The sequence below is a fragment of the Nelusetta ayraudi genome, unplaced genomic scaffold (assembly GCF_046127955.1).
Source record: "Nelusetta ayraudi isolate G7.1 ecotype Tasmania unplaced genomic scaffold, CSIRO-AGI_Nayr_v1 ptg000058l, whole genome shotgun sequence".
Lineage (NCBI taxonomy): Eukaryota > Metazoa > Chordata > Actinopteri > Tetraodontiformes > Monacanthidae > Nelusetta > Nelusetta ayraudi.
Genome location: NW_027466108.1, coordinates 2329569 through 2343308, shown reverse-complemented (window position 1 = coordinate 2343308; position 13740 = coordinate 2329569). Strand labels below are relative to the sequence as shown.

General features: G+C 44.3%; 3 protein-coding genes and 1 long non-coding RNA gene across 6 annotated transcripts in view; 2 read left to right on the top strand and 2 right to left on the bottom strand.

Annotated features, from left to right (window-relative positions):
* The window catches only part of grk5l (G protein-coupled receptor kinase 5 like), a 28810-nt gene extending 24961 nt beyond the window's left edge, over positions 1 to 3849 (bottom strand). The window contains exon 1 of one of the 2 annotated variants that reach the window (XM_076038892.1): positions 3271 to 3849. In XM_076038892.1, the coding sequence (XP_075895007.1) occupies positions 3271 to 3322 (52 nt within the window). In that variant the 5' untranslated portion in view covers positions 3323 to 3849. The remainder of the gene's footprint in view (positions 1 to 3270) is intronic. The other variant, XM_076038891.1, reaches the window with a different exon arrangement.
* A 1105-nt stretch (positions 3850 to 4954) lies between these two features.
* On the bottom strand, positions 4955 to 8136 carry lsm1 (LSM1, U6 small nuclear RNA associated). Its single transcript, XM_076038925.1, has 4 exons — positions 7978 to 8136; positions 7778 to 7846; positions 7547 to 7662; positions 4955 to 5811 (listed from the first exon to the last, which is right to left on the bottom strand). The coding sequence occupies exons 1-4, from the start codon at positions 8021 to 8023 to the stop codon at positions 5641 to 5643; spliced, it is 402 nt and encodes a 133-aa protein (XP_075895040.1). The 5' UTR covers positions 8024 to 8136; the 3' UTR covers positions 4955 to 5640.
* The window catches only part of LOC142896955 (uncharacterized), a 525186-nt gene continuing 517667 nt past the window's right edge, over positions 6222 to 13740 (top strand). Inside the window, exon 1 of the long non-coding RNA XR_012928402.1 lies at positions 6222 to 6269. This is a non-coding gene — a long non-coding RNA (uncharacterized LOC142896955). The remainder of the gene's footprint in view (positions 6270 to 13740) is intronic.
* bag4 (BCL2 associated athanogene 4) lies at positions 8609 to 13663 on the top strand. 2 transcript variants are annotated; one of them, XM_076038919.1, is made up of 5 exons: positions 8609 to 8911; positions 9463 to 9582; positions 9769 to 9984; positions 10672 to 10944; positions 11742 to 13663. In XM_076038919.1, exons 1-5 carry the CDS (start codon positions 8909 to 8911, stop codon positions 12198 to 12200), a joined length of 1071 nt encoding a protein of 356 aa, XP_075895034.1. In that variant the 5' UTR covers positions 8609 to 8908; the 3' UTR covers positions 12201 to 13663. The 2 variants fall into 2 exon arrangements, with proteins under 2 accessions (XP_075895034.1, XP_075895033.1); XM_076038918.1 differs by having other exon boundaries at positions 8611 to 8911; positions 11739 to 13663.

Sequence of the window (13740 nt, the reverse complement as noted above, 5' to 3'; positions counted from 1 at the left end):
ACTGGATGATAAAAAGTGAGAAATCTGCAAGCACCTTGGGCAGGATGGAAATTGAATGAAACCTTTACACACACACACACACACACACACACACACACACACACACACACACACACACACACACACACACACAGAGGAAAATTTAGATAAATAGCTGTACTAAGTGTGCCATAAATCTAATATCTAGCATGGATGCATCAAGCATTTGATGGTGATCTCATCACAACTTCCCACCTAGCTTTGCCTTCAGGAATTCTCCCAGAAGTTGGAATTTCAGGTCAAATACCTTGAGGCTCTCTGACAAGAACGAGTTTGCAATCCGATATGGTTCCTTTGTATATTTAATCATGAGAGGGAGTGCTGCTCTACTCAATTTCATCACTGATGTCATGCATTCGTACGTGTGAGGCTACAGGCCAATAGCGGAATACAGACTGCAAATAGATCCACAACTGTCCTGGGCTGACCGTGAACGACTTGAGACAAAAACTTTTTCTCGACCAAGATTAACGGTACTAACAAGGCCTATTGATTGTAACAAATCACTTCTCGATCTAGCTGCGTTGCTTTCTTTTTGGATTGACCTCAAATTGCAGGGACTATCCTTAAATAGTTTCATTTGATTGCATATTTGACTGTTGACAAAGACAATGACAGTTCAAATAAAATTTTCGAGTCCAGAAACCTTAAAACAGCAAATTTATAAAGACGAGGGCTGCCAAGTAAATGGGGGATGGGGCGGTGACAGAACTTTAAAGAGCTAAGATAAAGCTTTCACAATGGAATGATCATCAATCGGCCAATCATCCTGGCTGACAGTGATGTCACTGCACCAACCTCTTTGGATCTCAGACGGTACTCTAACTAGTCCTCAGTCCAGAAAGCTGTCATAAGGGAGTCAAATGGGTCGGCACCGTGCGCTCACCGCTCCTGGATCAAAGATAAACATGATTTCCATCGCAATCTCAATCACTGTGTTGTAGTACCTTGTTCTGATTGCACACATGTGAAAGACAGAGCATAGAACGTTGCCCAAACTGCAAATGTAAACCGGTCCTCTCTGCTGTGCACCTCCTCAAGAGGGTGGAGAGTAGACACGTCTTTCTTCTCAGCTCCGGCTCGGGATGCACTCCCTAACTAACTAATATTTGCACTATTCCAATTTAGGGGGGTCGCGTCAGTGCACTGACCATCTGCTGTACATGCGAGTGAGCTGCAGGTACCGGCTCATAGGTCTGCCGTATCTCTGGCACCAAGCCATGTAAGATAAAACCTCTAATGAGTCAGACAGTTAAAGGACACCACCAATAATACACTCCCCGACAACCTGTGACATGGTTCGGTCCGTGCAGCTGCTAATCCGCTCTCATATGACTGCATTTGTTCGGGCCATTGATCAAGAGTCGTGCTTCAGCTGTTAACTCAAAGAACAGTCTAAAGGCCTTTTCTCTTCCTCGCACAGCTGGGCCCACAGGCTGGATGGGAACCAATGGAGCAGCAGGGACAAGCAAGATGTGTCATGGGTCATTAACCACACTTATCAATTCATGAAGCTTAATTTACTGATGGCCTGTTGTGCTCTCCTCCCATCATAGATAAAAAAAAAAAGGAAAAAAAAGACCAGAGGGACGAACAGACCAGCTAAGAGTTTTGGCCAGCGTGTTATCGTCCTTGTTTTTGTTTGTTTCTTTTACTGTTATGCCTCCAATCCAAATTTATAAATGCTGTGCTTCTTCTCTAAAACAAGCAGCCTTTCCTTCAAATCATCATTCAAAGATTAAATGAAAGGAGACAGTTCCCACCAACATCCAGTCAACAGAGAGCATCACTTATGCCTGCAACGAGGCCTAATGGGTGACAAGGGGTCATTTAGAGTTTCCGAGTTCTACATGGAAAAGGTTTTGTCACCTCAGATTACCCCCCTAAAAAAGGTGTTTCTTAAACCACTTCTGGATTCTCAAAATCACAGTTTGAAAATCAGCATTGGAACATTTATCTTAACAATAGACAAGTCTCGAACTTAGAGGAATAAAAAAATAAATGAATAGGAATAAGCGGGTATAGAAGATGAATGAATGAATGAATGAATGAATGAATGAAACTGTCCTATAACATCTTGGTCCCACAAACTCAACAATCTTTTTACCTGTGGTTGCTAAGGTACAAGTGTTAGCTGGCAACAGCTCAGTGCAGAAATTAAAGCTAAAAATAACAATTGGGTGTCTATTTTTCTGTGCGGGATAGAGAATGGGGATCGGAGAATTTCTCGGACAGCATCCCAGACACACTTTAGAGCAATTTCAGCACACGTTTCGCACAAATTGGACAACGCGTGGGTTAAAGCTACATAGATATCTGGCCTCATACAAGCCAGATCTTTTTTGTATTTGTATGTTTCCTCAGCCATACTGCTGCTTCAAAATAGATTCACCTCAAGGAAATATGATGTGATTCACTTGTGCTTTTTCTCAAACAATCAAGAATCTGCATAGGATTTACCTGCAGGCCCTTCTTGCCCCTGGTCCTCCTTTGAGAGACTACCAACACTGCACACCTTCTCTCTCTCTCTCTCTCTCTCTCTCACACACACACACACACACACACACACACACACACACACACACACACACACACACACACACACAGATTAAACAGGCCTCTCAGACCACAGCGTTTTCCCTGCGCAAGATTTCACCACTAGGCACGTCGCCACATCGCCATTCAAATGCCGGGCTGTGTGTGTGTGTGTGTGTGTGTGTGTGTGTGTGTGTGTGTGTGTGTGTGTGTGTGTGTGTGTGTGTGTGTGTGTGTGTGTGTGTGACAATGATTCTCCCGCTACGAAGTGTGTGCCTCGGCATGTATAACGTTGCAAAAGAGCAGCATTCATCTGCACGGCCGGCTGAGGGAGCGGATGTGGGAGGCAGTCAGCAGCAAGGCAGAAGCCCGCTTTCCCCTCCGTCGTCATGAGGGAAAACCTGCACGATCTGTCACGCGCAGCGAGGATGAATCAAGTTCGAGTTCGCTCCGACCACCGCGCGACTCATTTTGCTTTCTCTCTCAGTATGATCGTTCTCATCGTTCTCACACACAGTCAACTGTTGCGTCTATGTTATGTGTATGTATGAGAAGGATAGAGGAGGGGGTGGTGGTTACCTGTTGTACTGACTGTGCCGTGCAGACCTACATCCGACCATTCCCCACCTCAATATAACACAGACAGGCCCGCAGAAATTGCGCGCACCCCCAGATCCGTCTCGCGCGTCCACTTACCCTCTCTGGCTTTTAGCAGTACAGTGTTGGCTACTATGTTCTCCAGCTCCATCAAAAGGAAAAAAAGGAAATCCTGGGTTTGCAAGGGGGTTTACACAGGCGGTGTGTAGCGGAGCGGGGCGGCGGGGAGGGGGAAGCGTCCTTCAGCTTGTGCGCTATGGGGCTGCTGGACGGGGGGCGCCGGGGTTTCCTTCACTCCTCGTCGGTGTACGAGCGGATTGCACTTCTATCAGAGTCGCGGCGCATGGAGCAGGATGTCACACATTCGCTTGCAGTGTAAGTTGGGCATGCTCCCTGTTGTGGGCGATGCATTTCTACTCCAGTTTCTCTCCACCCAAAACCATTCCATGCGTAAATTTAAACAAAAAAAACAAAAACAAATGTGGGTTACGGAATCTCTCCGGTGCGCAAAACAATCTTCACGCCAGCCGCTGCCAGACGATTGCCGAGAGGGCACCTTTAGGTTGGATCCTTCACGCAGAGTCACCGGGATCTTGGCCGCTTTTGCATGACGGCGGTGGAGGGTGGCTGGCGGAGCGCTGCACACAGAGGACATCAGCGCCCACCCCGTTCTCCCCCCCCCCCCTCCAACCCCCCTGCCGTTAGTGCGTCATCAAACAGGGCGGGGCTTCCTCGTCAGGACGGAACACGGCCGGTACTGACCACCACAATAAAAGCACGCTGGCTGGCCTTACCCCCTCTCCCCCGCGATAGTTTGCTTCGTTTTTCCACATCGGCACACGGGGTTAGCTAGTAACCGAGCCTTTTTGTGTACAGATAAGAAAGTCCGCCAAAGTTGCCTGGAAACCATCCAAGATAATCCGAACTGTGACAAAGTAGACCTGAGGGAGACCTCAGCCTTTGAGGCTGCGTAAAAAAATAAATACCCCCCCGCCACAAAAAAAAAAACATGTTTTAAAAGATGATTAAACGAAACATTAAAAAAAACAACAACACATATTTATAAAACAGTCCAATTCGGAGGAAAACATCAAGATAACTTTTTGAAGACTGTTTTCCCCCCCTCCTTCCAATTCTCTTTACTGAAGAAATTCGGTCTCAGTGAAGCATGCAGGTGTCCCACATTAATACGCTGTCTTGGTAACAAATCCAACGCATGTTTCGGGTCGTGTCTCAGACACCTTCTTTGTTCTGTTTGTGAAAACTAATTTGCAGTGTATTCAAACCTACACTCTGGCGTCGTAAACTGCAGAGTCGCCACCTGGTGGTTGAAATTCTAAATATTGATTACGTAACCAAAGTGGAAAGCGGCGCCTCAAAAGTCATCCTCGACCTCGAGGCTAATCAGTTATCCAAATGCGAGTCTAATGTATTATTGCATTGTTATTTTTGCTTATGTGTTCATTCAAAATTAGATGACAGGAGGGGATCCTTCAAACCTGGTCTAAAATTTGGGCCGCAAAAATGTTATGGGGATGCTTCCTACTTTGTAAGATAACACACGGAAAATATAAGCAACATCAATCAGTTATGTCCGTAATGTGGGCAAATGGCTAATTTGTAAGATCCAAAACGTCATCCTTCCAGGGATGACGGATGTCTGCGTTAAGTCCGCCTGAAAGTAGTCACGTGGTTCCTGTCAGGGCCCTAATAAATGACCCACTGTTTCCATCCAAAACAATTAACGAGCTTGTTATTGGCTGATGAAGGAAGACAGGATCGATTACTCCGGATGGTCTTTATAAACAGGACAAGAGAGAGCGCGGCACACTGATACCCTTCCAGTCTAAAGTGAATTATAGCCTTTCCTCATGGATTTCACGACAAATGCACGAGTCTTCTGTTTGTGATGACTCATTATTGTCTGCGAGGACAGCAGCACCATAACGGAATAAGGAACAGAACAGTAGAACAGGGACCAGCTGCTAACAAAGTGATTTAAAGAGATCAATTGAAGAAAACATGTTTTTAAAAAAATAAAAATAAAAATCTGTACTCAGTACACTTCCCCTAGCACAAGTTCACTTGTGAAAAACTAGACTCTTTAATGGAGCAGAGCAAGTAGTTTAAGCCAATAAAGGGCCAAATCATTTCAAAGAAAATAAAAAAAAGAAATACAAAGTGCTGCTGTAAAGTAAGAACTATGTTGCCAACCTGACGCCTTACACCAACTGATGTTTTCTCTTTTCAACTGACACATCTGTAAAAATTAGAGTAGAGATCGTTTTTCATCTCAAATACTTCAAATTAAATTCATTTACAGTACAGTATACATATGTCCAAAGCATAATACAGCCTTGTATCAATCATTAAAAGGAAAACACACTCATCATAGCTCCAACTGAACATAAACTTCTAAAGTTCAACTCAAACTGGGAAAGACGGTTGACGAAATGAAGGCGCCTTTCGTTAGTATTCATCTAAGTTGTCAGCTTTTGGGATGGACAGGCCTCGGTCCTTCAGAACCTGCATTTTGACTTTCTCCGTCTCCTGCTTGGTTTGCTGCTGCAACCGCTGTTCCTCCAGAATCTCCTCAATAGACACCTGCTGCAAGAGCACGTCGCAAGGCTTGTCCACATCCTGCAGGGACAACACAGTGAACTCTTGAATTTGTTCCCAAACTGCCATTTTGCTGTTCTGAACCCAGCCAGTTGCATTGCACTGTTGACCTAGTTTTCATTCTCAGTCACTTGTGGCAAACAAAAATGAATTGTAATATTCTATGGTGTAGATATTCTGTGCTGGAGACGATGTGGCTTGACAATCCAAGGTCTAGGACCATATGTTACTTGAACTAATTTATTTTGATTACTGGTTATGTACATTTTCTGGATGTGGTGTTAATATTGCTATATCAGTGTATATTCCTGCCCCTTCAAAATAATAATAATAATAATAATAATAATAATAATAATAATAATAATAATAATAATAATAATAATAATATTATTATTATTATTATTATTATAATATAATGTTTGATTTGGACACGGTGGCGCAGTGGTTAGCACTGCCGCCTCACAGCAAGAAGGTTGTGGGTTCGATTCCGGGCCTGGGACCTTTCTGTGTGGAGTTTGCATGTTCTCCCTGTGTCTGTGTGGGTTCTCTCCGGGTTCTCCGGCTTCCTCCCACACTCCAAAAACATGCATGTGAGGTCAATTGAACATTCTAAATTGTCCATAGGTGTGCATGTGAGTGTGAATGGTTGTTTGTTTCTATGTGGCCCTGCGATGAACTGGTGACTTGTCCAGGGTGTCACTCTGCCTTTGCCCTAAGACAGCTGGGATAGGCTCCAGCAGACCCACGTGACCATGAATGGTATGGAAAATGAATGAATGAATGAATGTTTGATTTGCTGCACCTTATTGTATTATGTATGTATGTATGTTACGTATACACTGGTATTTGTTGCATGCCATTTTATCTCTCCTGTCAATACAGCTGGAAATGATTAATTTCTCTTGTTATCCATCAATCTATCTATCCATTTGCGTAAATTAAAAATTTAACTCTGGGTAATTAGTCGCAGATCCCACCTACCTCAAATTTTAGTTTGTCTTTACGATAAGTGTGTAGTTCCCTTTTGTTTATTAAACACACAAATGTTAAATCTTCCAATTCCATGTTGCTTGACACATATATTTCTTATATTTATTATTATCTTACTGTACATAACATAATACTTGCTTTTTTTAAAATCTTATGTTCAGCAGCTTGTTGAATCAGTGCATCTCTGAAAACAGTGAACCTCTGCTAATAAGGGTTAGCATAAAATAAATTCCAGTAATAGGGTATCTTAAATGAGTAATGATCAAGAAAAGACATACAATACAGCCCTTTAATAATTACCTGTATCTTATGGCTGATAACATGATGAACAACTTCTTCATCACTTTGTCAGTGAGCCTGCATTTTGATTGGCTGATTTGCTAACACAACTGAAACAGATTATTTGGCTGGTTTAATAGTTAATAATAATAATAATAATAATAGTTTTTAAGATGAGGAGTTTGTCACTAAATGCTTGTTTTAATGTGTCGGTTTTAACTGCAGTGTTTGCAGCATTCACAGTAAATAGACTTGAGCATTTCAATGTATAAATTAGTATTTTCCCCCTATATACTCTCTGTCATGGAGATGCGTAATATAATCTTGTCGTCCTATACAACAGCAGCACTTTATACCAAAGGGATATTACAACAAAAACGTTAGATATTAGAATACTGTCTAAAAGGTCTGGCCAAAATAACCAAACACACAATTATTTATATACCTGTAAACACTTGCATACATTTCACAATAGCCCCAAACTTACTATTTCTCCCAGGAGGACCACATTCTCTCCTCTCACGATGAATATTCCCCGGGGAATGTCGCCAAATTTCTTCCCCACGTGAATTCGCTCAACGGTTTGATGAAAAACCAAATTGGCTGGAGGAGACAAGAGGATCAGGGAGATTCATCAAGTCTTACACCCACCCACGTATACGCGAGTCCTCTGAAATGCCTTTACGTAACAAGGGACGATGGTACAAATGAGTCCTACCGAACTGATCGATGCTTCTGAGGAAACCGATCAGTGTTCTCCCATCTCGGAGCAGCACCAGGTGTTTCTCTGCAGGACACAGCCAACACAAACACGTTGAAGACTTTCGCAAGTGTCCGACACGCTGTGCTAGATCTCGGGATGAGCGTTGACTTGAACCATCCGCATCTACTAGCTGCGGCTCGTTCTCAACAACTTACTGTCGATATCGTCGATGAGGCTCGCCGTCCCTGGTACGTAGTTCATGATGGTTCGTGGGTTATATGCTTCGTGAATCTGTATTTAACGTCAAGCCATGTATGCTTCAGGATATTTCTCTTTTTGAGAAGCACAGGAAGTAGCTTTATGCACTCAACATAAACTTCCTGTAGACCTTTAACCCCTTCGGTACTGCAAATAAAATTATACTAGCAATATATTTTAAGAGCTTGAACTCTAACAATGACAAATACAATTATTAAATGTATATTACTTCAGAATTATAAACAATTTTGATGAACGTCATTTTTTTTTTTTTAAATGAATTTCACATTTTACTTCCAAGTGACGTATGTCATGAGCTGACACAAAGATCGTAAATGAACTATTTGACAAAGTTCGACAGTTGACTCACAGCACGTCTTTCACTTATTCACTTTGACCACTACTTTCACTGACTTCACTGAGAATATTAATCGTCTAAATTAAAGAATGAGTACTCTTCTAAATTTTTTTTTTTTTTACCATTTGAAGACTGTGTGTTTTTTTTGTTTTGTTTTTTATGTTTACAGAACCACTGTAGAAAACAATGTCGGAGTGAGATCTCTGTATTTTGTACGCGCTCTCTTCTTAAAAAGACAGGACACTTTACCCCCTCCGACGTCTCATTCAGTCATTTCCCGATCTCAATCCAGCGTCCACCTCATCCTTCGCTGTTAGCGGTAGCGCCGTTGTTTTCGCGTTTCGGACTGCGCTACCGCTCGGACACATTGTGGCTGTTTTGGTTTTTCTCAACGATGGCGATTCGCTTCACGCCTGTTGAGACACGCACCTAGCTGGTGCGTTTTCACATCTTAGACAGACAAAGCTGAATCCTGGCTGGCCCTCGACTTGTAACGTGGGGGAAAAACGCACAGGGATCAGAATAACAACATGGTAAGTAAAGGGACGGGTGTTTGACTCGTCCGTCTGTTTGTTTGTTGGTGTTGTTGTTTGTTTAACGATGTCTGTCACTGTGTGTAATCCCCGGAAGACATTGCTACTTAGTTAGCTTGCGTAACACCAAAGCTTCGTATATGCTAGCTTTACAGCTAATGGAAGTAGCTTCTATTATGTAATAGTTACCACCACACTGCTTATTCAGCCGTGGCTGGAGTTGCGACCTTTAATTGGATGGAACGGCGTTGATAATCGGGCCCGTTACAACCACAAAGTTTTGTTCCCCCTCCTCGAACTCGCCTTCGTTGTTTGTTGGTTGCGAGTATTTAGCTTTAGTTACCTGCTCGGGGTAAAACTGCTTCAACAAGCTTGCAAACGAGCCAGAGCCATTGTTTACTCGGGGTAGTTGGAATGCGTGGTTTATATATTTTTTCCCCCTTTTGTTTTCCCGGCAGCCGAGGTCGTCAGGAGATCCGCTCCTGGATGACTCTCGAAGGCAGAGCTCCGCCCTTGGTAACCCGTGTGTTGTGATGTTTTGTTCTCCTCAGGACGCTTCCCAGTATTCGGGCTACTCCCCGCACTACTGGTACCCGCAGTCACATTCCACAGGACACTATGCAAACTCGTATCCGTCTGGATCAGACGTCCAGCCTCAGTACAATCCACAGGTACAGCTCGCGACCCGGCGTATCCCAGGCCAACTGAACGCCATGTGTGAACCACTTTTAAATCTGCTAATTATCCCTGAGTCTTTATCGGCGTTCTTACCTTTCCCTCGCATGACTCTCGGTTACGTCACTGTCTGCCATCTGCTTTGCTCACAAGTAACCGCGGCCCTTGTGATTCATACGCAGGTGATGCCTGCAGGTTATCCAAACAGCCACGGTGTCTACAGCCCAGCTCAGAATCAATACTCAACAAGTGGTTTTCACCCGTCCAACCCTTTCTACTGTGCCGACCCCCAGAGGCCGGCTCAAGGTGTTTATCCCAGCCAGGGTTGCCCAGCGGAGCAGAGCGCTGGGCTGCCTGGGCAGCCGCACTCTCAGCACCAACATCACCACTACCCTGGGGTAGGTTCACAATAACACCTTGACTCAGTGAATTTGCATCAGTTGTCTCTGATTGTGTCCAAAGGAGCATCTGATCATTTTGAACTGTGTAACATTTGTCCTCGTGTTGGCTTTTTGCTGAGAGTGACGTTCCAGGAATAATGGCAAGAGAAGTTCATTTGAAGCAGAGTTCAATCGGAGTTCTCAAACTCAGATCTCAGTCTGACTAACGCGTTTACTTGCACTTCAGTTGTCCGATCACAGTCCGACTGAGGCAATAATTCGGTTTTTCTCGCGTGTCACGTAAACACACTGACTGATCTGGCTGTTTATGTGTAAACCAGGAGGCACCGAGAGCTAACTTTACTTTACCTTAGTCATATGAAGGGCTACCAGTTTGCTCGACTCTCCTGAAATAACAATCTCTCTGAGTTATGTATTATTATTATTATTAATGATTCTCATCTATGTGAAGACACTTATCAAGTTAATGAGTTCTGAATAATTACATATGAACAGTACATATGAAAGTAAGGCAGCGTTTTTAACAAGGGTTCAAGAAGAGAAATACTTTGCCGCTGCCTCTCCTTCGTTTCAATGCATAACAATTAACAAATCACCTTTAAAGGTAGAATTTTTTTTTTTTTTTTTTTTTTTTTGCTGCAGTTTGATAGTCTAGACGGTTAACCAATAAGCTTTTTTTTTCAGGGCCCTGGATATCCTGCAGGTCCCTACCCTCACTACAGTGAAAGTGGTCATGGGATGCCTCCAAATCCTCCATACCCCACGGGTCCGCCTCTCCACCCAGGCCCCCAAGCTGAGACGTGGACTCACTCCGGAGCCTACGCCCCCTCTCAGCAACAGCAGTGGCAGCCTGGCCAGCAGCCAGCGCCAAACCACTACGCCAACCCCGTCCGGCCAGCGCACCCCCCAGCATGGCCTGGCACTGGAACTGGCGCTCCGCCGCCATACCAACCCAAGGTGTGAATCTGAAACTGATAAAGTGTGCAGATGATGTCCTTGTTAAAAGTACAATACGCAGTGTCAGCGTTAACGCTTTAATCGCAATTAGTTAATTGCGATCCATTGCGCGTTCATTTCTTTTGATCGCATTTCAAACGTAAGGCTGTGCAGCGATCGTTTCGGCGTCTCGTTTGCTTTGTGCGCGAGCCGCGAGCGACCCGCGTCAAGCTGTACAGGAAGTCACTCCAAATAAAATAAAATCTCACACGCTCGCACACATACACACACTTTTAAGTTTTTACGGCATTGAATTACCATGAGAGCATAGTGAGTAGGTACATATGCATGTTCCCTGCCAAGGACTGTGCCTTCCTTTCCCAAGGTTAGATAAGAGAAGGAGGCCTGCAAGAGGATGTAGCCCTGTCAAGGATTTCACACCTCTTCCTGTGGGAGAAACAGACATGAGACACTTACTAGGCCAAAACATAGCAAGTCACAAGGCCTGTCGAAGGACACTGGGAAAGATTAATATGTAGACAGACTCAGACTGGCACTGTAGCCATTGTTCAGGAGCACGTTTATTGAGGAATAGTTTGTTAAAAGAGACATTGAAACAACATCAGCAATCTTGTGCCATCATTTTTCCACTACAGCAGGACGAGAGTGTTTTAGCCGCTAGCATTTACTTAATTTGTATTGGTCAAAAAAGACCAACCTCTACAGTTTACATTAAGATGATAACAAAGGTGTGGCTCATTTCAGTCAATTTATCTGACAACAATGCATTTTCCACATGTTGTTTTGTGTCACAGCAGGACCAACAACACCAGCGGGCTCCTCAAGTGGGACCCAAACCCAGGCCCAGCCCGCCGACCAATCCCAGCAGGGGTCACCCCTCAGAAATCAGCTCTCCCCCCCAGATGTACAACAAAGGCGGGAGAGGGGACCCAAATCCTTCGCAAGGTGCGACACCACCCCCGGCTCCTGCTCAGGGTCCCGGCCAACCCGGACCTCCGCCTGTGAGTCAGAACCCCAGCCTCGCCAGGGTCCAAGAGGTCATGGCCAGGGTTCTGCTGCTCCAGGAGGACGTGGATGAGTTTGTGGGGAAAAAGACGGATAGAAATTACCGCTATCTGGAGGAACTACTGACCAAAGAGCTGCTGGTTCTCGACTCTGTGGAGACTCAGGGCCAGGAGAACGTCCGGCAGGCCCGGAAGGAGGCGGTGCAGAGGATTCAGGCCATCTTGGACCAACTGGAGAGAAAAGCCTTCTGAGTAGGACTTGTTAGTGAGTGCGAGTCATGAAGTTGTAGTCCCCCCCCGCACTCCCCCTCCAAACCCACCTCCACCCTGCCTCCCGATCTTCCATGGACAAAATGAGGGTCTCGTCTCTTGGAGCTGTTCTTCTTTTTTCTACTGATATATTAAAAAACAAAGTAAGAGGTCAGACTCTAAAGACTGGATGGAGTAACTACGGGTGCATGGAACCAACCTTTTTTGAATCCAGTTACGCTGGCCCAGGTCATTCAGTGCCACTCGGGGCATCACACTGAATAACTGCTGATTAATGAGACTGACTGCTCAGTTTGTCCTGAGCGCTCATTTTTGTTGGCGTAACGTTGAGTGCAGGGGACTCGCAGGTTGATCAAATATTATCACGCCACATGAAAACCACTAGGTGGCGTCGGTTCTGCGATACAGATCATCCCTCAGGATTGCGTGTGGGTCGTAAGTCTGATGTCTCATCTCTCCACACGTGCGATTCACCGCTTGCGTGTCACAGCCCATCCGCATGCTAGCGATACTTGCCCTCCATCACAATAGCGGCCATCGCCACTCGCTCGTCCTTGTGTTTTTCGCAGGAGGAGGTTTTTCAGTTGTGCTCCCCCCGCCCCGCATGCGCTCTCGCGACAGACAAGCACTCGTTGCAGTTTCGATATCACTCAAATGAAGAATTGGGACTGTGTTGCAGATTAGCGGAAGCTCCCTTCAAGATTTCAGTCCCTGTTATTTAATCTTTGGAATGATCTCTCTTCCTCACAAAGTGTTGAATTAGAATCAAACCTTTGTACAAGTTGCAGTATTTTGCTCTACGAATTGCTGTCGGTCGATATGAGTTAAGGTTTCCGAAAAAGCTGTTTGATTAGGTTGTTGTTGTTTTTTTGAATAGTCAAGAAAGAAGAAGAAGAAGAAATATAAATAATATATAAAATCAAGAAATTATACATATAATTAGAATAACCTAGAATTTATTGATTCAAGTATCCAGTCAGATGCTGTCAACATTAAAATGCTTTAATGCTTTGCTTAAGGACAATGATTGCAGCAGCATCGTGGATCCTTTTGAATGATGTTTCCCTTATTCATTTCCTTTGCACGCATCCTTGCTTTCAGCACGTTGCCCAGAAGTTCACCAAAATCCATTTTCTTGTCTTTTTACTTTTCCACCACGGTGTTCTGGTTTCATAAAGAGGTGCCATATTTCAGGGGATGATTTAAATATGCTCAGAAAAATAATAATAAAAAAAATATCACCACAGGCTTTGCATGAAAGTAAGAAATACATTTGTCATGTGTTCATTTCCCAGTGCTCTGAGTTTCTGTGTGAGTGGAGCACAGTTGTACAGCTTCAGATGTAATGCATGTTCCCAACACCAGATGGACCTCTGCCTGATAAATACTGAAACTATTGAGTGAGGAGAAAATGCTGGGAAATTAAACGTCAGTATATTTTTTAAGCCTCTGCTGGGTGCATTTTATTTGCTCAGTTGTGCTTATCGGGAGGTGCACGCAAATGCAGTAGTTATTATGATAG

Bases quoted from the DNA above. Each gene is read 5' to 3' on its own strand.
- lsm1 (XM_076038925.1), bottom strand. From the start codon at position 8,023: ATGAACTACGTACCAGGGACGGCGAGCCTCATCGACGATATCGACA. The intron at 7,663-7,777 runs GTAGGACTCATT...TGTCTCCTCCAG, and splicing joins CAGAAGCATCGATCAGTTCG to CCAATTTGGTTTTTCATCAA. The intron at 5,812-7,546 runs GTAAGTTTGGGG...TTGTCCCTGCAG, and splicing joins TGGTCCTCCTGGGAGAAATA to GATGTGGACAAGCCTTGCGA.
- bag4 (XM_076038918.1), top strand. The intron at 9,985-10,671 runs GTAGGTTCACAA...TTTTTTTTTCAG, and splicing joins AACATCACCACTACCCTGGG to GGCCCTGGATATCCTGCAGG. The intron at 10,945-11,738 runs GTGTGAATCTGA...TTTGTGTCACAG, and splicing joins CGCCGCCATACCAACCCAAG to CAGGACCAACAACACCAGCG.